The following is a 23,512-nucleotide window of genomic DNA, read 5'->3' as shown; positions in this document are numbered from 1 at the left end:
AAGTACCAGGTGTGGGGAACTTTGGGCCTTCCAGATGTTGCTGAACTACAGCTCCCACCATTCCTAGCCCTTGGCCATGCTTGCTAAGACTGATGGGAGCTGTAGTTTATTAACATCTGGCAGGCCAAAGGTTTCCCACACCTGAACTATTAACTGAAATGTTACCATGCTTCTGAAGTTTCTGCTGGGCCTGTGACTTCCAAGTATGATGGCTCTTGTCTTGTTACTGGTGGCTTTATGGTGGTGCTGTAGAGGCAGTGTTCTAACATTCGGTTTGTGATAGCAAACAGCAGTTCATTTCCCATGCTGACTTCATTCCTTTAGTATTTTTCAGCTGGAGTCACAATCCACTTAAGCCATTTATGCACAGGGTTAATTGGGACATTAAAGGCAGTGGTAGCAGTAAGAAAGATGGTAGGCATATGGGGATATAAAATTACAACTGTGGAGGCATAGCACATTATAAAATACTTAGCTCCATATATCACACTGTACACTTGGACAACTCTTCCACATTACCAATCACTCCCTTGCAAGGTGCACCACCTAGAAAATGCCCCCAGAATCCTCTGCAAGGTGGCAAGAATTTTACAACAGACAACTCTGTGTGGAAAGTTGTTAAAACCACTGCATTTAAGGTGCTGGCAGGGGGAGGTCAAGTGAGGTAAAATCCACATTTCCACGCCCCCTTGCCAAAGCAAAATCCTCAGCATTTTGCAGGTTCAGCTGTAAATAGTATGCCTTAGAGAAAAGAAGGCGGTTGGCAGCCTCCTTAATGAAGCAGTAATGTAGTTCATTCAGTCTTGCAAACAAATGGTTCCTACGAAAAGGTGCACAACTTCTGATGGCTTTAATGGCAGATCGACAAAATCTTCCACAACTAGTTTACTGCAGTCTTGATGCCTGTATTCAATATCCAGCAGCTAAATGTGGAAACTAAAAACAAAGAAACATTATTGAATTTTTCTATGAGGAAAGGTTATAACATCTAAGGCTTTTAAGTTTAGAGGAAAGGTGGGTAAGAGGGGCCACGGTAGAGGTTTATAAAATTAAAAACGGCATGGAAAGTGGATAGAGAACAGTTAGCACAGTGACTAATAGCTAGTGTGAAATTTAAAAACTTACCTCCCAAAAAGCTTGATCATCAAAATACTTTGTTATAGGAGGTGTTTTCCAGAATTCAAAAGTTAGTAAGAAACCTAAGACATTGGGAAAAGAATGCAAAACATGTACTGAAAAGTGACAAACGTTTCCCAAAATACCTTTCACTGTACCCTCTAAGGCCCCATATGCACTATACACTGAAAGCAGTATCATACAGCTTTAAATAGTAATTGTTTCCCCCAAAGAATCCTGGGAACTGTAGTTTGGTAAGGGTGTTGAGAGTTGCTAGGAGATGCCTGTTCACCTCCGAGTTGCAACTCTCAGAGCAGTTTAACAGTCAATCCCTCCTCCCATGGAACTCTTGGAATTGTAGCTCTGTGAAGGGAATAAGGGTCTCCTAATTGTACTCAGCATCCTTAAGAACCTAGAGCTATGAGGATTATTTGGAGAAAGCCATTATTGTTTAAAGTGGTATGATACCACTAAACACATAGCTCGGGCCTAAGTTCACCATTGAAGCACATCCTTCAACCGTAGCTATTTGACAGTTGGAACACTAGTTTTTCGCTTGATAGACCTGTATGAACATATATGGAGGAATTACAACTTTAAAATTATAGGCTTGCATCCCCTAGACCCATTAAATAAATGAGGCAGGTAAGTGATGTCTCTCTTAAGCCTAAAGTGTGGCATAGGCTGTGTACACACTAGAGCATTAACATGCACATAGGTCACAGAGATCCAAGTTTAGCATGTGGCACTTTAGCGCATATTCATCCACACATGAGTGCTTTCAGTTAAATTCTTTTCCCATCTACACTAGTGGGTGGTGCTTGATGGGGTATATTAACACTCAGTTTGATCCAGGGCAAATTCTCCTGCTTCTTTGTTAGTTTCTACATCTACTGTCATTATCAAGCATTCTTGAAGTATTCGCTTTATCTTTGCTTCTTTCCTCCTCTGCTACTCCACATATCCAGTGGATCATCCAGTCTAGCCCCTTGCTTGGTGCAGCATTGAAAAGGTACAATGTGTGTCCATTGAGCAATCGGACACCAGTAGCATTCAAGGAAGGGAGAGGCTTTAGCTCCATAGAAAATCACAAAGAGTGTTTGCGATAACAGACCTGTAATGAGTCCAGCTATCAGACCCAGGGAAATGATCGCGCAGGATGCACCAAGTTCAGTCAAAGCCAAATAACCCATTCTGAAAATCACAACAACAAAAACCATTCACAAACCAGTAAATACTTTACCACTTATTCAGTGCTACAGTCTTGGTGTTTTTCCATAGGCCTTACACTCTGTTATTGATGGGGGAGAATTCCATGTGATCCACAATTCATATAATATGAAGTGATTTAATTTTCATTTCCAAAAACATTTGCATGAATCAAAACATAACCATTCTTTGACATTTGCACTTCTCTGAATTTTGCTATGCTGCTATTCCAGCAAACATGTGCTAAAAAAACTATATAAGGAGTGAGTGTGCCTAAAAATGTATATACAAAAATGCAACACATTAGAGAAAATGGTTTGCAAACATGTTACGTTAGGCAAAATTGCATACAAAAATATGTAAGGGGCAATGTGCAATATGATGCTGGCAGTTTTTTGTGAAGTCTATCACAAACTGCAGCAGAAATGCAGCCACCTGGACCAAAGAGAAAATTAAAGGAACAAAATTTAGAAGATCAATCCTTCCTTACTATCTCTGTCTCCTGTTTTTAAACTTTCTCTATTTAGAGAGCCCTTTTCACACCAGCTGATCTTACAAAGACCTCCTTCACAATTGCCATTGAACCACAGGACACTGCAGAGAAACTGGAGGGCACATGCTTCAAGTGTGTTACTACTGACCAAGAGCTTTCCACTGACTTGTTTGAATTGAATTTTTCCTAGATGATGTCCAGTACTACAGTGGATGGTATTTCCTTTCCCCCCTCCCTTGCCTTTAAAACTTTTAAAATAAAACCCTCAAGGTGGTGCAAGCTTTCGGTCTACACACTTCCTGGTGGGGTCCAATAACTATCTCCTGAAAAGTTCAGAGGAGATAACATTTGAGAGAGAGGTTCCACCTACCCTTCTAGGTCTTCCTGGCTGTCTATTAGGATAAGAATAATGCGGGTGATCCCTCCAATCAAACTGGGCAGGCCAAATGTGTAAAGAACTCCACAGGTATCATGAATCCTGAGTGCTGGTTCCAGGCGCTTCTGAGTTTGATGGGAAGGGTACATGTGAAAAACAAAAATGCTGTGTAAACACCATAAATTCAAAGCACATTTCAATCATGCAACTTCCCCAAAAGGAACTGTAATTTAATTTCACGCAGCTGCAATTCCCAGCACCTTCAATAAACTTCAGTTCCCAAGAATCTTGGGCAGGGAGTAGTTTAAATGTATGGGATGTGTGCAGCCAAAGGGTCATGTGAATAACCTTTAACGCTGCAAATCAGAAGGTAGCTGTTGAAGGGCTTGTGGGCTGGCTATAAACAGGACTGTCTTGTCTGCCACAATGCCATGGAAGCACAGAGAGGGGGACACTGCTTAGCAGTAGATCAAGAAGGTTCAGTTTCTGGCATTAAGAAGTTTAGAGCAACAAGACTGGAAAAGACTAGCATACGTTGAAAAAGACCCAAGAGAGCCTGTGTGGCATAGTGGTTTGCAGTCAGACCAGGACCAGGAAGATCAAGGTTCAAATTCTCAGTCAACTATGAAGCTAACTGGGCCAGCCACAGTCCCTCAGCCTATCCTACCTCACAGCATTGATGCGAGCATAAAATGGAGAGGGAGCAATACCATTTATGCCACTTTGACCTCCTCAGAGGAAAGGTGGGGTATAAATGTAATAATAAATAAATGGATAGGGTTTCATTAACCAAAAGAGTCAAGGATTCCCCAACTGCTCTGTAAGATGACATGTGCAGGTCTCCTTGGGGCTGGCCCTACCATTAGGCAATGTGAGGAAGCTGCCTCCAACAACAGATGCTTCAGAGACAAGAAACAACTTTAAGCACCATCCCACTAAACCTGCCTGCTGCTCTCAGATGAAGATGAGACTCAGTCTTAGCACCACTGTTGAAATGAGAGTCAACTGCCAACCAGACTGGCTTTTGCACAAGGAATGGAGGAGGCGCCATTTTGCCCTTTGCCTCAGGCAGCAAAATGCCCGCTCCTCCTTGCCCACAATCCAAAATGGGATGGTTCAAAATGGGAACTGTTACCTGTAAAAAGGCAAAGCCAAGTACAGAGCCTGCCCCAGCTGCCAGACCTAAAGTCATCGCAATCCAAGGGTATTGGATGAGGGAAACTGAGAAGCCAACGGCAACCCCACCAGCCAGAGTAGCATTCTGGATGTGGGCCTGTAGAACAAGCAAAAGAAGAAAGTGAGGAATGAAAAAAGTTGGCTGGAAACGTTTTACTGGTGAAAAACGCTGGTGTGTGGGTGGGTGTGTAGATGTTTGTGTGGGTGCGGGTGTGCATGTCTTGAACCAGGATTACCAGCAGCCAGGCACCAGTTAGGCTGCAGAACCAGCCTGTCCACCATATACCAGCAAATTCAAGTTGCGCAGTTCTAGCTGACCATTAGGTCTTGTGCAACAAGCAAGTTTCCCCAGAAGATCAGACTTTCTGCGATAAGGAAAGTGATGGGGACCTGCACGGGAAGTGTGAGACGGGCACTTGCTTTGATGCACACATTCTCCAGTCTCCACGCAAACAACTGAGAGGGAATGCTCATTAAAAAAACCAATGAAAGCAAATATGCAAGCAAATCAGGATGATTTCTCAATAAATAGGTTGCTTGGAAGTGCAAGCATCTCTCTTCCGCCTGTCTCTCTAGTTAGGAGAAAGTGCCTCTAGAACAGGGGTCTGCAAACTTTTTCAACAGGGGGCCGGTCCACTGTCCCTCAGACCTTGTGGGGGGCTGGACTATATTTTCTTTGCAGGGGTGAACGAATTCCTATGCCCCACAAATAACCCAGAGATGCATTTTAAATAAAAGCACACCTTCTACTCATGTAAAAACACCAGGCAGGTCCCACAAATAACCCAGAGATGCATTTTAAATAAAAGGACACCTTCTACTCATGTAAAAACACCAGGCAGGTCCCACAAATAACCCAGAGATGCATTTTAAATAAAAGGACACAGTCTACTCATGTAAAAACATGCTGTTTCCTGGACCGTCCGCAGGCCATATTTAGAAGGTGATTGGGCCAGATCCGGCCCCCGGGCCTTAGGTTGCCTACCCATGCTCTAGAAAGTTAGAGAACAGAAACTTCTAACTTACCATGTGGAACGTCCCATTACTACTGGTAGCCTTTGAGACTGCAAATGCGGCCACAGCACTTGTAGCCATTGCAAAATAGGTGTTGTAAATGGCAACCATTTTTTCCTCTTCATTCTCTACCAACACAGAATTGAAGCTGGGCCAGAACGTCCAAAGGAAGAGAGTACCTAGTGAACACCCACATACAAAAAGAATAATTAGTGCCCTCTTGAACCCATTAAATACTTGCTTTTGTTGGAAGTGATAGGGTGCAACTCAGCTTGCACTGCATCGGCTAATGTATCTGCATGAGAAAAGGTAGATAGAGAGAGGAACTTCCAGGCTTCCTAGATTGTCCTGCTTGTGCCTGACCTGTTGATCTTCCCGCAGGTAATCTTATGATTGCAGACCTCACTTCCTCCTCACCTTCCCCCTTCTTCTCCAAGACCCCATATGAGAACAGATTTATTTTGAGATTTGTCCTATTGAGATGCCAGAGCAAGCGTGGCTCAATTAGCCAGGGAGAACTAGGATCTTTCCTATCAAACACATATTTCCAGCAATAAACATTAGCTTTGTTACTTTCCTAAACCTGGAGTCCCAATGAGATTGTATCTAGCGTACAAAGAGCTCCTCCAACGGGCATTCCATGTTCAGTTAAGACTCTGCTAAGCATTCAACTCCAAATATTCACAGACTGGGCAGCTGGACCTGAATCTAGAACCAGGAAGGCTTGGGCTTGGATTGGCAGGCCCCAATACAAGAGGAGGAAGCAAAAGAGAACGATGGGAACTGAGGTTAGTGGAGGGGGCTGTCTGTGCCTTGACTTCAGCCACTTTAGAAGGGAGAGAAGGAATGCTGGCTCCCCACCCCAGACCTTCCAGCAGAGCAGAACGCCTCTGTGGAGACAGTGGAAAGCTCAGGAGGGGGCTGCAATTGATCAGGCATCTGAACAGGAGGGTGCTGTATTGTTACCTAGAACCAGGAGCTGCCTCCACAGATGGGAGAAGACCCACCAACTCCAAAGCAGCATGCAGTGGCAATCCCAACATTTCTGCAAAGCGAGTGAGCCCCACCAGTGAGTGTACCACGCCTCATCTTCAAAAGCTTGGCAGGTAGGGTAGTGGTAACTATTGGGGCATCTTCACTGCTTCCACCCAGTTCTGACTTTACTGCCCAACAGTGGAAAGATCCCTCCGGCGCCCCCCCCCGTTTCCCAGAGTTGTCAAACTTTTTTAAGGGGGGGACCCCAAAATTGTTGACCTTTTTTAGGAAAGGCTGCTCCCACCCTCGCACTGCTGCCCTGTGCTGCTCCCACGGCAGGATCATGGTGTGGGGCTGGGCAGCTGGATGGCATGGGAGGCAGGCGGGGGTCTCGTCCGGGCAGGGGCAGGCAACACGAGCTGGGCCATCCGCGTCACCGCAGCAGAGAAGCGCTCACACTCAGCCGCAGTCTCACCGTCCTTGCTTGGGGAGGGTGACTGGGACGGGATTGGGCAGGGGAAGGAAACGCAGTCCATGTGAAGGAGTGCAGAGGTGGTGGGGGCAGCGGGAGGAGGCAGGCTCCGTGCAAGGCAGTGGAGAAGCAGGGGAAGGAGGGAGGGGCGCTGGGGGCAGCAGTTGCAGCGTGTAGCCTCGAGCGCGGGGATCTTTCGAGGTAGAGTGTACGGGGGGAGCAGTGGTAGAGTCACATTTATTATGCGCAGAGCTTGGGATGCAAGCACACACCACGCAGCTGAGGTGGTGGTGTGTCGCGGAACCAGTGGAGAGAGCTCCAGACTGCGGGAAAGCATCTGGAGCCTTCCTGCCTCTGATGGGTGCAGGAGGCTCGCAGGCACAAAGCCCCAGCTCCACCTCGCTTACCTCCCCTCCCCGGACTCTGCCTGGCACCCTCCACTGCTTGGCGCCCTGGCTCGCTGCGCCACTACGCCCAATGGTAAAGACGTCCCTGCTGCCCAATTCCTGCACTCCTGAATCATGGCTCTTGAACTCTGGGCCTGCTGTTGAGCCTGTACCATTATGTGCCTGAATAAAGATCCCTTCCATACCTACACATTAGTGCATCTGGTTGCATGTATTGGCTGCGAGCCAGGACAGCTTCAGCCAGATTAACCTGTGCTGCCAATGTCCCCCCAGCCTGAGGAGATAGCATTGCCATCCTCGGACTCAGAGGCCTCCATCGCAAAGGCCCTTGTGAGACCAGAGTCTTCCCTGCTCTGCTGGAGCAAAAGACTGATTGAGCTGCCTGGGGCCCTTTAACTGGTAAGTCGCTTTACAGCAGGGGCAGGGCTGCAATATAGATGCACCTGCTGTGGTTATTTTGAGCTCAGTCCTCATTTGATGGCTGCTGAAGCAACATCAGAGTGCTGCTCTCCTACAGAGCAGCTTGAGCTTTACATCCAGCCATAGCCCTGTCTTGCACCAATGGATGGGTGAATCTGTCCGTTGCAGTTTCTCTCGGTTTCTTGTTTTTCTGAACTTAAATTCAGTTCTCCACATGTATGCGGAAATTTGAATTTAAAGAAGAACAGCAGCAGAATTCCTGCAGGCTCTTTCTCAGAAACAATGCACAATCTAAAGGAAGACTTCCTGAAATTTATTATTTTTTACATTTATATTCTACATTGTTTTCCTTCATGAAGCCCAAGGCAGCGTAAACAAAGTTCCCAGGAAGTCACCCATCCAAGCACAGACCATGCCTAGCTTAGCTTCAACAAGGTAGTGGTCTCATATGACCATCCCCAGAGGCACTATGTTGCCTTTGGGTCCTTCCCAATACCCCAGGAGTGGAGCAAGCAATTTGCAACAATTTGTTTACCACTACTGCTTTGGGCACTACCTGTACTTAAACAAACAACAGAAAAACCTATACAGTATTCAAGATTCAGCCTATCAATCATCCTGCACATGGCAAAACAAACACTGAGCCAAGAAGATATGTAACTGGATCTCCCACTGAGGTATTATGTTTGCAAGGAAACAACAGGTGCGTGTTGCTTGTAATTTATTGCAGCCATGGGAGGCAGGCGGGGATCTGTCTGCAATAACCGCAGTGAAGAGTTGACCACCGTGGAAATTCCATGCCTATCAGCAAGTTCAAGACAAGTGTCAGGCTCAGAAGCTGCAGCTTAAAGTACTAGCAACAGAATCTCCCGTGTTCTTCCTCTGTCAAGCTGCTCCTCTAACCCAGGGATGCAGAACCTTTTTCAAACTCATGGCAGCATTCCCACCTGGGCAGAAGTGGGTGGAGTCGCCACAATAGCTTTCCAGCGGTAGTGTCACTGCTGTTTACCAGGAGAGGGACAGGTGAGATAGAGATGTTTAAAAAATGAAACAAGAGTGGAAATGTTTGCCTATTCATCCCATGTCTGCAACGGAAATCAATCAAGTAAACACAATTGATATCTACTGTTTTTGCTCTCAGCCCATCAACAATATGTGACTAATTACCGTATTTTTCGCTCTATAAGATGCACCAGACCATAAGACGCACCTAGTTTTTGGAGGAGGAAAACAAGAAAACAAATATTCTGAATCCCAGAAGCCAGAACAGCAAGAGGCATCGCTGCGCAGCGATCCCTCTTGCTGTTCTGGCTTCTGGGATAGCTGCGCAGCCTGCATTTGCTCCATAAGACGCACACACATTTCCCCTTACTTTTTAGGAGGGAAAAGGTGAGTCTTGTAGAGCAAAAAATATGGTAATTTGCATGGTGCTTCCCTTGCGTTAAAATGAATAGGGTAGAATAACATAACCTACGTAATTAATTACATAAGTTTTGCAATTTCACCACAGCAGACCATGACACAAATCACGTAATTTTGGGCAGAAGGTAAACTGCAGCAGAACAGAAACAGAGCTGCTGTGTTAGAAACTGAGATATGAAAGCTAGGAGCTAAATGACACCTTAATCCTAGGTTATGGGTGCAACAATGGAATGTCTAGGTGCACTTTTTTATAACAAGAATACAAAGCTGAAAATGAATGAACTGCAGCTAAAAATATTATGTTCTTTTTCACATGGTCTAGTCCTTCCTCTGCCCACCTCCCTAATATTTTTAAGAGGGTCTCTTCTCCAGTCTTCAGAGAGTAGTTGGAAGTGGGGAGGCAGAAAAAGGTCCTCCTTTCCTTCCACTCTGCAGTTGTAATCTGAAATCTTAGGCGCAGTACTGTGCCCTGAGCTCAGAAACTGCTCACGCTAATGAAATTCCCTGTCACAAAATGCGCATGGAACAATGGGAGATTCAAACACTATAAAGCTAAATGCAATGGATACAGGGTGTAATGGGAGGCGATGCCTTCTTGCATCCCCATGGAGGGGTTGGGGCTGTGCCACACAGTGGCGGAAGCACCAAGATTGCCTCCACTGGTGCAGCCCTGACTTTAACCCTCTCAGCTTGAGGCTGCAAAGCTGTTGCTGGGAGGTTATTGCTGCAGCTCCACCCCTCTGGGCGAGCACAAAATAACTGCCATGGGTAGCAAAAGAAGAGATGCTGGTCCTTTGCACAAGCGAGTACTGTGCTCGTGGCACTTTTATCAATATGCGAATACTGACACCTCATTTTTACAAAAAGAAAAAAGCCATCATCATCATTATTATTGCCATATGCATTAATTTTCCAGGATAGCGTAAAACAGCCTAACACAAGTGATGACTGCATATTTCAGCAACATGGCCCTCAATGATTCTGCTCCAATTGTTTTTTGGAGAGGGAAATTTTCAGCTAATCACAAGTTACACACACAACTTTTGGCAACCTGGGCCTGTGGGATGGGCGGTTCCCTACACCAAACACTGTTCTGCTATGAAAAAGGCATGCTTATCTGTATAAGCAGAAGGAAATGTCTCTGAGGCCCAACCTCACTCTAACACATGCGCCACCCATTAACGTTGTAGCACCAATCAAGCCATGACTCTCTGGCCGGGGAGAAATATGGAGAGACTGGAACTGCACTTTACAGCTCAATTAGTGGAGAATGTCACTTCTGCTGATTAAAAAAACCTCTGGTCATTCTGGGCTGGGCACTTTTCCTTGCAGGCTTCTTGTCTCTCTGTGTCATTCTATAAGACTATTTCCATGAAGGTTCAGCCTGAAGAGCACATACAAATGTGTTTGTAATTATTATACTGAATCTGGCACTTCAAGCTGAAGGCAATATCAGATCACTTTAAAAGCCATGGATTCCCCCAAAGAATCCTGGGAAGTGTGGTTTGTTAAGGGTGCAAGGAATTACGTGACCCCCACTGTCCCCACAGAGCTACAACCTCCAGAGTGGTTTAACCCCTCTTCTCAGGAAACTCTAGGGACTGCAGTTCTATGAGGGGAATAGGGGTCTCCTAACAATTCTTGACATTCTTAATGGTGAAGAAGACTGTGGCCAGGTGGCAAGCTTTCCTGCTCAGTTCGCTGCCCAGGTGCTGCCAACGGGCAACTTCAAGATCCCTCCGTAGGTTTCTTTCTCTTTAAACCAGACTTGGACTAGGCAGCCCTTCAAACAAAGGACTCCTTCAAATAGATGGCTGTAAAAGCAGGACACATGGTCACTTTACCCCCAGGCAGATGCCCCAGAAAGATATCCATGATATCAAAAGCTACTGAGAGATCCAGCAGAACCAAGAGATAGGCTTAGTGCATGGCAAAAGCCATCCGCCAAGACAAATACAGTTCCAGAACTGGGCCTGAACCCAGATTCCATATAGTCACAGCCATGTACATGCCATACATTTAATGCACCACACCCAGAATCCTGAGAACTGCAGCACCCTTAAACTACAGTTCTCAGGATTTTGGGGGGAGTTGGGATGTGCTTTGAATGCGCTTGAGATCTATAGTGTGTATGCAGCCTGAGTTTCATTTAAGAACACTTGAAGTTGAGTCACCAGAACTATACACACACCAAATATTGTCAGATCTTTGTTGAAATCAAACTCAGAAGTCAAATGCCGGTTGCTGAATAATGTATCCTACTATGTCAAATGCCACATTTCAACATCAACATCCACTGGGGAAAATTTCTCAAAACGTATTTGTTTCAAGCTCCAGTAAAGAGATTTGTTTGACCTCCCAACCCTGCCTTAGGACACTGATGAAAACAGCTTACCCAGCATTGCAAACACATCAGAGGCAGGCTTTGATCTTTCTTTCTCAACTTTTGGGTGCAGTGACGAATTGTAGAGGACCCAGGAGACAGTGGAGCCAAAAAATGCCCCAAACAAATGAACATGCATCAAGCTGATGTGGCTCTTAATCTGTAGACCACAAAAAAACAGTCACCATTTCATAGAGAGCCAGGGTGGAATGTATTCTGTGGGGAACTGGATGCTGGAATGGAAAGGACTTTAATCTGATTGAGCACAGCTCTTCCGTTAATATATATTATGTAGGAACTGCAATAAAAACGTTGCAGCGTGCTCCTGCTCCATGTGCCTGCCAACCAGCCATCTCTGCCCTCTCCCATATCCTATTCCTCTCTCTGGTTTTCTGTTTTCCACCCCAACATACCCACTGAGGCTGCTCCACCCTCACTTTGCAGGGTATTCCCCCTCTAAAGTTATTTTGACTTCTGCAAATTCTGGGTCCCCCCCACCCCGCCAAATCTGCATGGGCTGTGCTATTTTGCCTACCCACTCGGGGAACTGAGCTTGAAATTAATATACAGGATTAGACAACGGTGTGGAAGAGGGTTATCTATCAGTGCACAACAGCTAAACAGAATCTCCATAGTTCAGAGCAGGGGTCAGGAACCTCTGGCTCACGGGCCAATCTTGGCCCACCAGGGGATCCAATTTGGCCCATGAGGCCATTTCCCCAAAGCCACACCCCTGTCAATCAGCTAACATCACTCATAACTTCAGGGGATGGATGAAAATGCAGGGTTCAATTCTGCTGGGAACTGGCACACACATCCAAGGCAAGCAACCCTGGTTTGTTGGTTTTTTGGCAGGCTTCAGCTATGAGAGGGCCTGCTCATGATGGGGAGAGGAGAAAGAAGCCCTTGCCAACCCCATACTTGGTGCCTGGGGAACGCTGCGCAAGGGATTTCGACAGGTGAGCAGGACTACCCACCTATCAATCATGTGGTGCCATAATGACATCATGTGATTGACAGGTGGGTTGCCCCTCCCCACCTGTCAAAGTTGGCCTATGGGGTGGAGCCAGATAAAGTTCCAGGGAAACAAGCCACTTGTTGCCGAGGGCTTCCCATTGGAGCTCCTTGCTGGCTGCTGGTGGGGTACAGGATGCTGGACAAGTTGGGCCTCTGGTCTGATCCAGCACCAAGGGTTGGTAATCAAACCTACTAGAGGCCAGCAACCTTAAGTCTTAAGACACAGAGAGCCACTCTTGAGAAAGGCTGCCTTGGCAGCTAATGCCAATTAGGGAAGATGGCAAAACAGGGCAGCTGTGCTTGACCCACAAAGGGACGGTTCCAGAGGGGAAAAGGCCTCTGGAAATGGGAAGCTGCCACGGAATCACCCACCCCACGCCTTGTCTCAGTAGCAAAGAGGTTTCTATACATACCCCCAGAACATCCACAATGATCCATCTGTTCCCAGCGAAAACAGCCACCTCCACCATAGCCATGCAGATTAACTGCATCAGGTTGGCTTTGCCGAGGATCGCGCCAGCTGAAATCAGCACCGCTGTATTACTCATAATGGCTGCCAATATGCTTTGGGAAAAGAAAAAGGAGAAAGCAGTATTGTCCGTAGCATCATTTTAGAGTGCTGAAGAAGCCCCCTCCTCCAGATTGGGAGACTGGGTGGTATCCTCAAACAGGATGTGCAGACAGTGTGGATATAGCCAACTAACTTGTTCCATCAGTGCAAGCATTTCCGATTGTGCATCAGAATTTCCCCCTCTCCTCTCCCCACGCTCCCTGAACCTCCACAAATCTCTAGAGGATTTAATGAACTCCCATAACAGATTTAGGGGGCATGTAGGGGGAGGACGGGGGACGGGGTTCTCCTGCATGGAAGTTGTCATTGTTCTCTCTTCAAGCCCCTCCTGCTTCTAGGAAACAGTGGGGCAGGGAAGGCAGGGATTTGACTGGCACACCCCACACCTGAGCAGCCTCTTCCTCCACTTCTGACAGGTCCTGTGCCCCCGCCTCTGCCTGCTCCGACCCTTCCTCTTCCCTGCCGCCCTGGTTCCTGCCTCACAGGTGGCACCAAACCCCATAAATCTCTGGCCCTATCTCCTGGGTCAGTCTCCAGTCCCCTCTGCCACACACTCGTCACAGCCCTGACATGGCGCCTGGGATGACACACAAGAATGTCATCTAAAAGCAAAGCCAAGACTGCATTTTCTCCAGAAGTAGGGCTTTAATTATATGGACATTTATGGCAACTTAATCAATAAATTAGTTGATTAATCCACCAAATTCCATACGGTTAATCAATCTTTATTATTCAGGTGACAGCTGGTCAGGCAATCTAATTGTTTAACCCATCTGCAATAAAATAAAACATACATAAAACTCTGTGTGTATGTGTGTGTGAGAAGTATCCATAGCTGGGGAAATCTTTTACAAGTGATAGTTTGCTCCTCCTGTTTCCCAATTAGCTAGAAACCTCTGGATTCTGTTTCCCAGGCCAGGGCCTCTACTGTCTATTGCAAGGGTGAGGAAACTTTGGCCCTTCAGATGTTGGTGAACTACAATTCCCATCAGACCCGGCAAGCATGGTGAGGGATGAGGGGAGCTGTACTTGAGCAACATCTGGAGGGCCAAAGATTCCCCACCCCATAGCTATTGGGTTTAGCTAGCCCTCCACTGGGCCTGTGTATTGATTTAGGCTGCAGATTGGTCCACAGTAAATTCTGAGGAGTTTCACAAGCCTGAAAAAATTCTGGGTATCCAGAAACTGCGGAGGGTGTCACTAGGGGTGGCGCCAAATCTTTTCCTAAATGCCTTGGGTGCATCAGAGTCAGCAATGGATTCAGGGGAAATTGACTTGAACGATGATCTGCATTACTGGCTGGATATTAATTTGAGGGAATAAATTAATTTTAGATGACTTTATCTGGATATGATTTGGGGATAAAGAATCGGGTACTCGAAGGAAAATTTAATTGATTTGGAGCAAGCTCTGTTGGGTAATGAACTGAAGAGGAAATCATTCGGGTTGATCTGCTGGGTTGACTAACTGACAAATGTATCTGAGGTGATTTGGATGGAAAACTCATTATCTCGCCTTCTGCGACATTTAAATTTTAAATTTTGCAGCTTTACATGTAAATTGGCATGTGCAAATTTTTCACAAATGTGCATCTATGGGTCTATATTGCAAATCTTGCAAGTACCAAACAATGCCCCTGCAGAACTGGTTTTTATGCGTTCCTTGCATTGGCCTGAATGTTGAAGAATCATTTCATTTAAAGAAAAAAACACACCAATAGAGATTTATGCTACAGGTGCGATGAAAAGAGCTGTAGATGCCCTGACAATAAGGTATAATACGTTCACTAATCCACTCACTCAAACACTTATTTTCTAGCTTAGACTTTGCCAAACTGGCACCCACCAGATGTTTTGGGCTCCAAGTCCCATCAACCCCAGCCCCAAACATCTGGAGGGTACCAGGCTCACAAAGGCTGCTCTAGCTAATAAATGCAGGTGTGTGTGGGTCTGTGTTTGGAGCACACCAGGAATGAAGACAAAGCACATCATTAAGAAAGGGAACAGGCTCATTCATTTTGAGTTCAGCCCCTTGATCGTTTTGGTTGCCCTCAGAATAAACAGCTATGAGGATGGGAAGCCTGGTATTATTGGGCTAAAAGTGGGCAGAGTTTGTTTGCTCTGTGAATGAGAGGAGGGAGGGAGGGAGCGAGAGAGGGAATGAGAGAGAAGAGCAATATTTCTTGGTCTCCAGCTGCCCATGTTTCAAAGAAGCATTCTAAACTAAATCCATAAAGCCTCAGACATAGCATCCACTGGTCAAGGCAGGGCCCTGTAAAGCTTATCTACCTTTGCAGATTTATCTTCACTTGCCCATCTGAGAAATGGAAAATGAAGCCATTCACGATCAAAGCCCACTGTACTCCAAGGGCTGCAAGGAAAAGGCTGAATCCAGTGCTGCTGAAGCCGTATCTTCTCAGGAAGGCCAGGAGGAAGGCGAAGCCCAAGACCACCATGATGTAGACATCTCGAAATGCTGCGTGCAACAGAGGCCATTATTCATTTGTTATTTACATTTGTTTGTCACTTTTTACATGCGGACATAAACACACTCCAGATGTAACTCATCAAATACTAACACTACTTAAAATAATACAATCAACTTACTCTCATTTGGGGGAAATTGAGCCTCACCCTTGGAGACTCTCCCCAGCCACTTAAGTATTTGCTCAATTGACCTACTAATTAAACAGAATAACACCTGCAACCCTAATTTCAATTAATAAGCAGGCTTACCTGGGTAGAGTGCAAGGTCTTCTTGAACACTTTGATGGTCATATGAAAAGAAAAAGAAAAATATAAGGATGAAAGCAGCTTCCAAAAAGAAAATGAGCCCAGGCAGACGAATACGGAGACTTGGAGGGTACTGAGAAGACATGGTGTGTCCATGAACTACAGCATTTCAAAAGGGAAGCGGGTGTTAATTCCTTGAGTTAAAAGAGAGAAAGTAGCTGAGAAAGTCTGAATGTGATAGCCAGAAGGCATTAAGTCCTTATCTAATGCCGCCCAGGAGAGCAGGCCAATCTTCTGTTGCTGGGTATTTTGAATCCTGTGGAGTTGCCTTGTGATCTGAGGTTGTGGGATAAGGCTGTGCTAGAATGAGGGCTCTTTTGAGTGGTCAGAATTATTCCAGAGGAATTAACGACTAACTTAGGTTCATTAATTTCCGTGAGTCTGAGCAGGGCTAGCACTGGATACATCCTGAATAACTATTTGATATGGACAAAACTTTCATGGCCCAGATGCATGGAGTGTGATGTTCAGTTTTCCAGTACAGTGGTACCTTGGTTTATGAACTTAATCCATTCTGGAAGTCTGTTCTTAAACCAAAGCAGTCTTAAACCAAGGCATGCTTTCTCATAGCAGCGGGGGACTCAATTTACAATGGAACACACTCAACAGGAAGCGGAACATGTTCTTATTCCAAGGCAAAGTTCACAAACCAAAAGACCTACTTCTCCTTTTGCAGTGTTCTTAATCCAAGTTGTTCATAAACTAAGCTGTTCTTAAACCAAGGTACCACTGTAAAGAGAAAAGGTGTGTGTGTGTGTGTGTGTGTGTGTGTGTGTGTGTGTGTAAAGCTGGTGTTAAATTATAATGGAATAATAATACTGTAATAATAATAACAACAACAATAATTTATTACTCTGCCCATCTGACTGGGTTGCCTTTTGGGCAGCTTCCAACAGAATATAAAAAACATAACAAAACATCAGACATTAAAAACTTCCCAACGCAGGGCTGCCTTCAGAAACTCATATAATTGTTTATGTCTTTGACATCTGATGGGAGTCCAAAAGCACAAGCTTGCATCAAAATTGCATTGTCAGTCATTTGTGAACCGCTCTGAGATCTTTTGATGAAGGGCAATATATAAATATTTTTTTTTAAAAAAGGTTAGTGCAAGGATTTCTGCTTGTGTAGCAGAACTCCCCACCCCCCTCACGAGCCCCTAAAACCTGCTCTGGGTGTTTCCCCAACCCTTTGAAGCAGATTTGGGGAAGCTGCTGAGCGCATGCAGGCAGAAAAGAATTCCATTGCACAAATACTTGTGCTAATGGAATGGGGGCATGAGATACTACCCACAATATGTGGTAATTGAACTGGACCTTTCATGTGCACAAAATGAGCTTTCATAGCAGCTGCAACTGTTGACAGCACAATCATCTTAGTATTGCTGAGTGAAGTGACAATTCAATTAAGATTGTAGGCACATGCAAGATGAGCACCCTGACCATTGATAACAGCAGTGATTGATGTCAGTAGAATCATCTTAGCATTCCTAAACAAATTAATACCTGTAGTGAGACTAGAAACCATTGTCTCTATTGAGAACGGAGTGAATATAATAGAAAGGTGAAGTAACAGGGGCACAATCCAGTGAGATGTTCTCTGGAGCAATCATGGGAAAATTGAAATGGGCAGCTTCCCATCTGCTACTGCCATAAGCCCGGGCCAAGAAACCAGCTGGATGGGTGGGGGCTGGCACTATCAGTGGGCTCTGCTTTCTGAGGATGCTGCATGCTGCCACAGGCCTTGGTATGGACCGCTTTCATTCACTAATTTATTTATTTCAATTAGGGATTGGGGGAGAAATTTTGATTCAGTTCACAGTCACCCTTCGAAATTTGCACTTCTCATAATTTTGCAATGCTGCTATCCAGCCAAGTAAAGTGCACCAAAAATGTACTAGGGTAAAATGTGTATAAAAATGCATGTTAGTGAAAATAACATACACAACTGCAGCATCTGATGGAGAATTGCTTGCAAAAATGTGTATGTAAGGCAAAATTGCATACAAAAATATGCATATTAGAAATTCACACTAAGATGCTGAATTTTCACAAGGATTTCCCCCCCCCCAAAAAAATGCAAATTGATGTGGAAATAATAATAATAATTTATTTATACCCCGCCCACCTGGCTGGGTTTCCCCAGCCACTCTGGGCGGCTTCCAACAGAATATTAAAAACACAATAAAACATCTAACATTAAAAGCTTCCCTAAACAGGGCTGCCTTCAGATGTCTTCTAAAAGTCAGATAGTTGTTTATTTCCTTGACATCTGATGGGAGGGCATTCCACAAGGCTACCAAGAAGGCCCTCTGACCGGGTTCCCTGTAACCTCACTTTCACAGTGAGGAAACTGCCAGAAGGACCTCAGTGTCCGGGCTGAACGATGGGGACGGAGACGCTCCTTCAGGTATACCGGGCAGAGGCCGTGGAGAACTGAACTTGAGTTTGGAAAAATGAGAAACAGAAAAACCAAAATTCTCCCATCCCCAATGGAGGAAAAGTATTGTTGCACACCATCCCAATCTCCCGAGTGGTGCAAGATTCCAGGGGTTCCAGGCGCCTGTTCAGGGTTCGTGCTTCCTTTTGAATGAGGGACAGCAGAGACTGTGGTGTCTTTGTGATGTGTTGTTTATCTACACATATATACCACCTGAGCCTACAATGGAGGGGTTCACAGCAGGTCTTGCTTCTCCTATAGCCACGGCCTTGGATTCCAGCAGAAATCTGGCATAGCCCTGTCTCCTAGCTGCACAGCCTGCTGGCTTCTACATCACCTACCACAACTCTGCCGTTGCATTTCTAACAACCAGAGTTTTGAGGTACATTTGTTATCTGACACAGAGCCACTTCCTTTGTTACCTTAATGGCTCATACTTAAGATGGCCATTATCTCACCAGGGAGCTAGCCTGGCTATTCCAGGAATTGCATTCACGCTAGATCTAAGACTTGGAAGGGGGCTCAAGCATACAGCCTACCCTCTGCAAACTCAAAACAGTATCCTTGTTTGAAGCAGAAATATTTCCATTTGTGTTATTGACTGTAAGCCACCTACAGACGCTGTGAGAAAAGCCTCCCGGCCACTAAATAAATATTTTCATGATAATTAGCTTGGTTCTATTTTGTCCATACATGGGTTACTTATTGATTACTTTTCTATATCTCACTCTTCTTCAGTCATGGAACCCAAGGAAGCCTCTTATCTAGGCCTGGCTAGATTCAGACCTGCTGAATTCCCTTAAAGCTGCTGTATCATTTGAAGGCCTTTTCTGTATTGACGCTGCCATAATCGGCAAGTGGCAGCCCCTTCCACAGGGAAATCAAACTGTGTTATTCTCCCCAAGTGTTTATAACATTCTTACAGGATGCAATCCTAGCCCCATTCACCTGGGAATAAGCTCCATTGAATTCAATGGGACTTACTTTCTTTGTAAATGTGTTCAGGGTTGCAGCCTTAGTCTGGAGCTCAGCCGGCTATGAACTTCTTGGTTTTACTGTTGACTTATTACTGCTCTAACGATTGTTGTTGGCCACTTAGGGCAGCTCCATTTGCAGGAGGAAAGAGGAACATAAAAACTCATTAAAAAGATTAAACAAGGTGCCTTCCCATGATGCAGTTCTTCTCTTCTTTCGAAGACGCTGCCACGTCCTAGGCATGTCTACTCAGAGGCGAGCACTGCTGTATTTAATGGGACTTACTTACCTCCAGAAAAGCATGAATAGGCATGCCGCCTTGCCCCTGAGTAGACATGCACACAATAGGATCGGGCTGTCAAGCTGCGATGCTTTATAATCGCTTTCACACGCGAGGCAAACGGCATGGGACTTACTTCAAAGCAAAAAACGCTCAGGGCCTGGGGCATAACAGCATTTTCTCAACTGGCAAAATATTTACCCACATAACAAAACCTGGCTGGTAACTAGGAGTACACCCAGCTCCTCCCTTGGCAGAGAGCAGCAGCTACTGCTACCTTAACAAATGCCTGTCAGGGAAGAAAGGTCTTCTTTGATTGGCCAAGACTCAGTTTCCCGTGTCACTTTACTTAGCCGTTACACCCAGTCTCACCTCTCGCATTCTCTATTGGTCCTCCTTAACACCATTTATTCAAGTCAGAGATTTATTGGATACATAGCCTGTCAGTCAAGCTGGAGGGGGGGACTGTGAGCGAGCTGTGTTAGAATGCAGCGGGATCACCATTCTTTGCCTCTTTTTACCTTTGGTCCTTGGATTACGCGAGCCTTTTAGTCGGGGTTTTATTGGCCAATAGCCCCGCCAATCAAACCATAGGGGCTCGTACCTAAATGTCAAAGCTAAAGGCGGGATACAAAAAAACTCCTTTCTTTCATTGGGGGATAGCTAGGCTGCTCCTCCTACTTTGGTACCAACTATTCAACGATTGGGTAGCCTCGCCATCAATTTAACAAATCCTTACTTTCACGGGCTGCTCTGGACGCCGTTCTCCCAGCTGGGCGGGACTCGTCATCCTAGAAAAGGGCGGGACCAGAAACGTCGGCCTCCTCATTGGTTCTGCCGCCCGCCTCTCTACCCTCTAGCCCCATATTGATTGATTCGCTCGTCCGTCGACCTCATGTTATGCCTCCCGCCGATTGGCTTATGCCTGAAAGGAGGCGGGGCAGGGCGCGGAGGCTGCGCGCGGGGACGCGGCGGCGGGGAGGGACAGATCTGAAATTATTTTTTATTTCTTTGTTTCCTAGTCGGGCGGGGGGAGAAAAAAAAGGAGGGAGAAAGAAAACGGGGACAGGGGGGAAAGGCGAGCCAAAAAACCCCCAAAACCCCAGACCCGGAGACCCGCTGAGACTCCCTCCGGCGGGTCCCTCGGACAGGCTTGGATGTTGTCGCTGTGACCCGGGCGGGGCAGGAGCGGAGAAGGAGGCGGCGGCGACGGGGGGCAGCAGCAGCAGCAGCAGCAGGCGCCACCACCACCGCCGGGCCAGGCCGGGTTGGGTCTCGCCGGGCCGGACGGGAGGATGAAGCGCCGGAGCGCCGACTGCAGCAAACTCCGGCGGCCGCTGAAGCGGAACCGCATCACTGAGGGCATCTACGGCAGGTATGGCCCGCACCTGCCTCGCCCCGCCCCGGCCTGTCAGTGGCATCGAGGGAGCCTCGCCGGTCCCTCCTTCCCTCTCTTGGCTTTGAGGTGAAGCAGGGGAGGGGGCGCCTTCGCCGCCTCAGCCCCCGACGGGGCTTCCTCCTCCTCTTCCTCCTCACACGGAGGAGGACGACAGGCGAGCTTGGCGGGACTCCCCTCATCCCCACAGAAACGCACACGCGCACCACTTTCACACGCCCCCCTTCATTATCTCCTCCACACACCCCAATTGCTTCTCCCCTCATGCAGCCACTTCCCGCCCTTTGTCCGCCCTCAGGCTCCCCTCAGGGCCCCGCTTCTTTGGCGCTCTGGGCCATTGTCTTCAGAAGAAGCAAAAGTAGCCCCCTCCCACGACGCCCGACACTTCTCTCTCCTCCCCTCAAAACGCTTTGGGGTAGCCCTGAGTGGGCCTTGCCTTCTCTTTCTCTCGCTTAATAGTTACCTCGGATCCCTCCTCAGCCTTCCTCTGAAGCAACGTCTCTCTCCCACGTTTCTGCCCCCCACAGAGTCCGCTCAGACTTGGGGTTGGCACCGATCCTGCAGACATGCATTGGGGGCGCCTTCTTTCATTTTACTGCCTCTGTATGATGGCCCTGCTTGCTCTTAAGTCAGGCTGCAGCACAATAGTGGGATGTGACCCACAAATAGAAGACTGATGCTTAGGGGCCTTCTCTCTCTCCCCCCCCCCCCATGCCTCACTTTGGGAACCCTTCCTCTAGAAACCTCCCTTTCCCTCTATACCAGATGTGGTGAGCCCTACAACTTGCATCATCCCTGACCATTGGCCAAGCTTGCTGGGCCAAAAGTTCCCCACATTTTTTCTATACTCACATCTACACTGACAACTCTTGCTTTGAGGCTTTCACAGGGGCAATCTCTGTTGACAGATTTCCCATCCCATTACTCCAATGTGTGTGCAAACACACACACACACGCTACTTGTTCTTACACTTTATCTTCCCATGCATCTGTTAGAATGTCTTCAAATCATTGCTGATAATTATTGTATTTTTAATGCTGCAACAAAGACAGGACAAACTATTTAGTGACACACACACAAATGCTTTGTGGCCTCAGAAGCTTCACTTCTGGCTCAATTTCCACTTCCCCCAAGATAGTTGTCTTTAGAACTTGGTTCCCCTTCTCCCAATTGTGGGAAGCTTTCCTCTATGATCTCCCTAACAACACACATACCCTTTCTCTTTTTAAGAGGCTTAAGTGAATGATGCTCTGCATTCTATTGAAATATCCCCCCACCCCTCTTCCCTGAAACCACACCTCCTCTTTAGTTGCCATTTCTTCCGCGCCCCACAACTCTTGCAATTTAAGTGTTTCTAGATACAGTACCAGACAGATCGTCCCCCCTCTAATGCCTTTCTCTTAACCCGTTCCATACAACCTTCCCTACAGTGCTAGTGCTCTTCCAGTCATTTTGCTCCCACACCGTCATTTGATGTCCTCACCACAGTTGTGGTTTCAGTTACATTGACTACCCTACACTTAGTGGCCTCCATTCCCTGTTTTTCTCCACATAGATGAATACATTTCCCTAGAATGCAATCACACCCATCAGTTGGGCACCCACAACCCTGACTATTCTTGCCCTTAAGAGTTTCCTCATTTATATTTTACTTTGAAGTCACGCTTTCCATAGAGTGGTAGTCCTGTTTGCTCTCAGTTTTGTCACTCATGCTACTCTAGATTGGTACTGTATTCTGAAGCCCCACCCCACTTCAGTTGTGTGGCCTTCCACCCACCCTTCAACTACCACTGCACCTAACTCAAAGGTCCTTTAGGCTTCCACTATTATTTTCCCTCCTTTGTATTTCTATTGATATATTTGTCAGACTGCAGTTCATTTGTCATCCTCTGCAGTGATTGTCATACTTCTATTCCTGCTTGTCCCATCCAATCAAACTTCCTGCCACAGTGCTCAACCCTGCCCTGCATTGACAGCCCTACTCTTAAGAGTCTACCCCACACACATTGATATACCTTTCCCTAGGATCCCCTCACACAATGCACTGTATCCCAGACACATACTGACAATTCTTGCTGTTAAGAGTCATCCACCCACTGTGTCCTTGTCCTCTGCACTGACAGAGATCCCACTTACCCCATACTCATTTGAGCCACTTTTACAGTGACAGGCCTGACTCTCAAACTCTGCCCTCGCAAATTCTGCTGAAGTCCCCATTCCACTGGGTATTCACTTGCACATTGATAGTCCTACCCTTAAGAGTTCTCCACCTTCTGTGCCATGACAGACCTACAACTTCCCCATTCATTATGCTTCCCCCACCCAGACCAAGCCAGTGTGTCCAGTGGTCAGGGATGACATGAGTTGTAGTCCAACAATATCTGGAGGGCCACAGATTCCCCATGTGCTCCAAAGGACACCCACCCACGCACATATCTTCCTCTAACACACCTTTCACAGCAATGAGGAAGACCCTCCAGAAACTGGCAGTCCTCTTTTACCCCACACCAGATAGGCTCTCAGATTCTCCCTTGCATTTGTTTTTACTGCCACAATTCCATCCCATGTCCCTAACTAC

At 46.5% G+C, this 23,512-nt stretch overlaps 2 protein-coding genes across 7 annotated transcripts in view; one reads left to right on the top strand and one right to left on the bottom strand.

Moving 5' to 3' along the window:
- Positions 1-833: 833 nt before the first annotated feature.
- On the bottom strand, positions 834-21,597 carry LOC128418743 (RH-like protein). Of its 6 annotated transcripts, none has more exons than XM_053398750.1 (11): positions 21,397-21,597; positions 15,787-15,815; positions 15,340-15,526; positions 12,894-13,044; positions 11,476-11,623; positions 5,397-5,563; positions 4,330-4,467; positions 3,189-3,319; positions 2,231-2,310; positions 1,126-1,199; positions 834-936 (listed from the first exon to the last, which is right to left on the bottom strand). In XM_053398750.1, exons 3-11 carry the CDS (start codon positions 15,504-15,506, stop codon positions 910-912), a joined length of 1,083 nt encoding a protein of 360 aa, XP_053254725.1. In that variant the 5' UTR covers positions 15,507-15,526; positions 15,787-15,815; positions 21,397-21,597; the 3' UTR covers positions 834-909. The 6 variants fall into 6 exon arrangements, with proteins under 6 accessions (XP_053254725.1, XP_053254722.1, XP_053254720.1 ...); XM_053398747.1 differs by lacking the exon at positions 21,397-21,597 and adding an exon at positions 19,547-19,894 and having other exon boundaries at positions 15,787-15,977; XM_053398745.1 differs by lacking the exons at positions 15,787-15,815; positions 21,397-21,597 and adding an exon at positions 19,547-19,894.
- Positions 20,567-23,512, top strand: part of MACO1 (macoilin 1) — a 63,325-nt gene continuing 60,379 nt past the window's right edge. The window contains exon 1 of the mRNA XM_053398743.1: positions 20,567-20,912. Coding sequence (XP_053254718.1) covers positions 20,833-20,912 — 80 coding nt within the window. The 5' untranslated portion in view covers positions 20,567-20,832. The remainder of the gene's footprint in view (positions 20,913-23,512) is intronic.

Source organism: Podarcis raffonei, chromosome 8 (assembly GCF_027172205.1).
Source record: "Podarcis raffonei isolate rPodRaf1 chromosome 8, rPodRaf1.pri, whole genome shotgun sequence".
Classification (NCBI taxonomy): domain Eukaryota; kingdom Metazoa; phylum Chordata; class Lepidosauria; order Squamata; family Lacertidae; genus Podarcis; species Podarcis raffonei.
This window is presented reverse-complemented; position numbering and strand designations above follow the sequence as displayed.

Excerpts from the sequence above, each read along its gene's own strand:
- LOC128418743 (XM_053398745.1), bottom strand. The coding sequence starts at position 19,706 with ATGCCCCAGGCCCTGAGCGTTTTTTGCTTTGAAGTAAGTCCCATGCCG. Across the intron at positions 15,527-19,546 it reads CTATTCATGCTTTTCTGGAG|CATTTCGAGATGTCTACATC; the intron begins GTAAGTAAGTCC and ends TGTTGCACGCAG. Across the intron at positions 11,624-12,893 it reads TCATTGTGGATGTTCTGGGG|ATTAAGAGCCACATCAGCTT; the intron begins GTATGTATAGAA and ends TGTGGTCTACAG.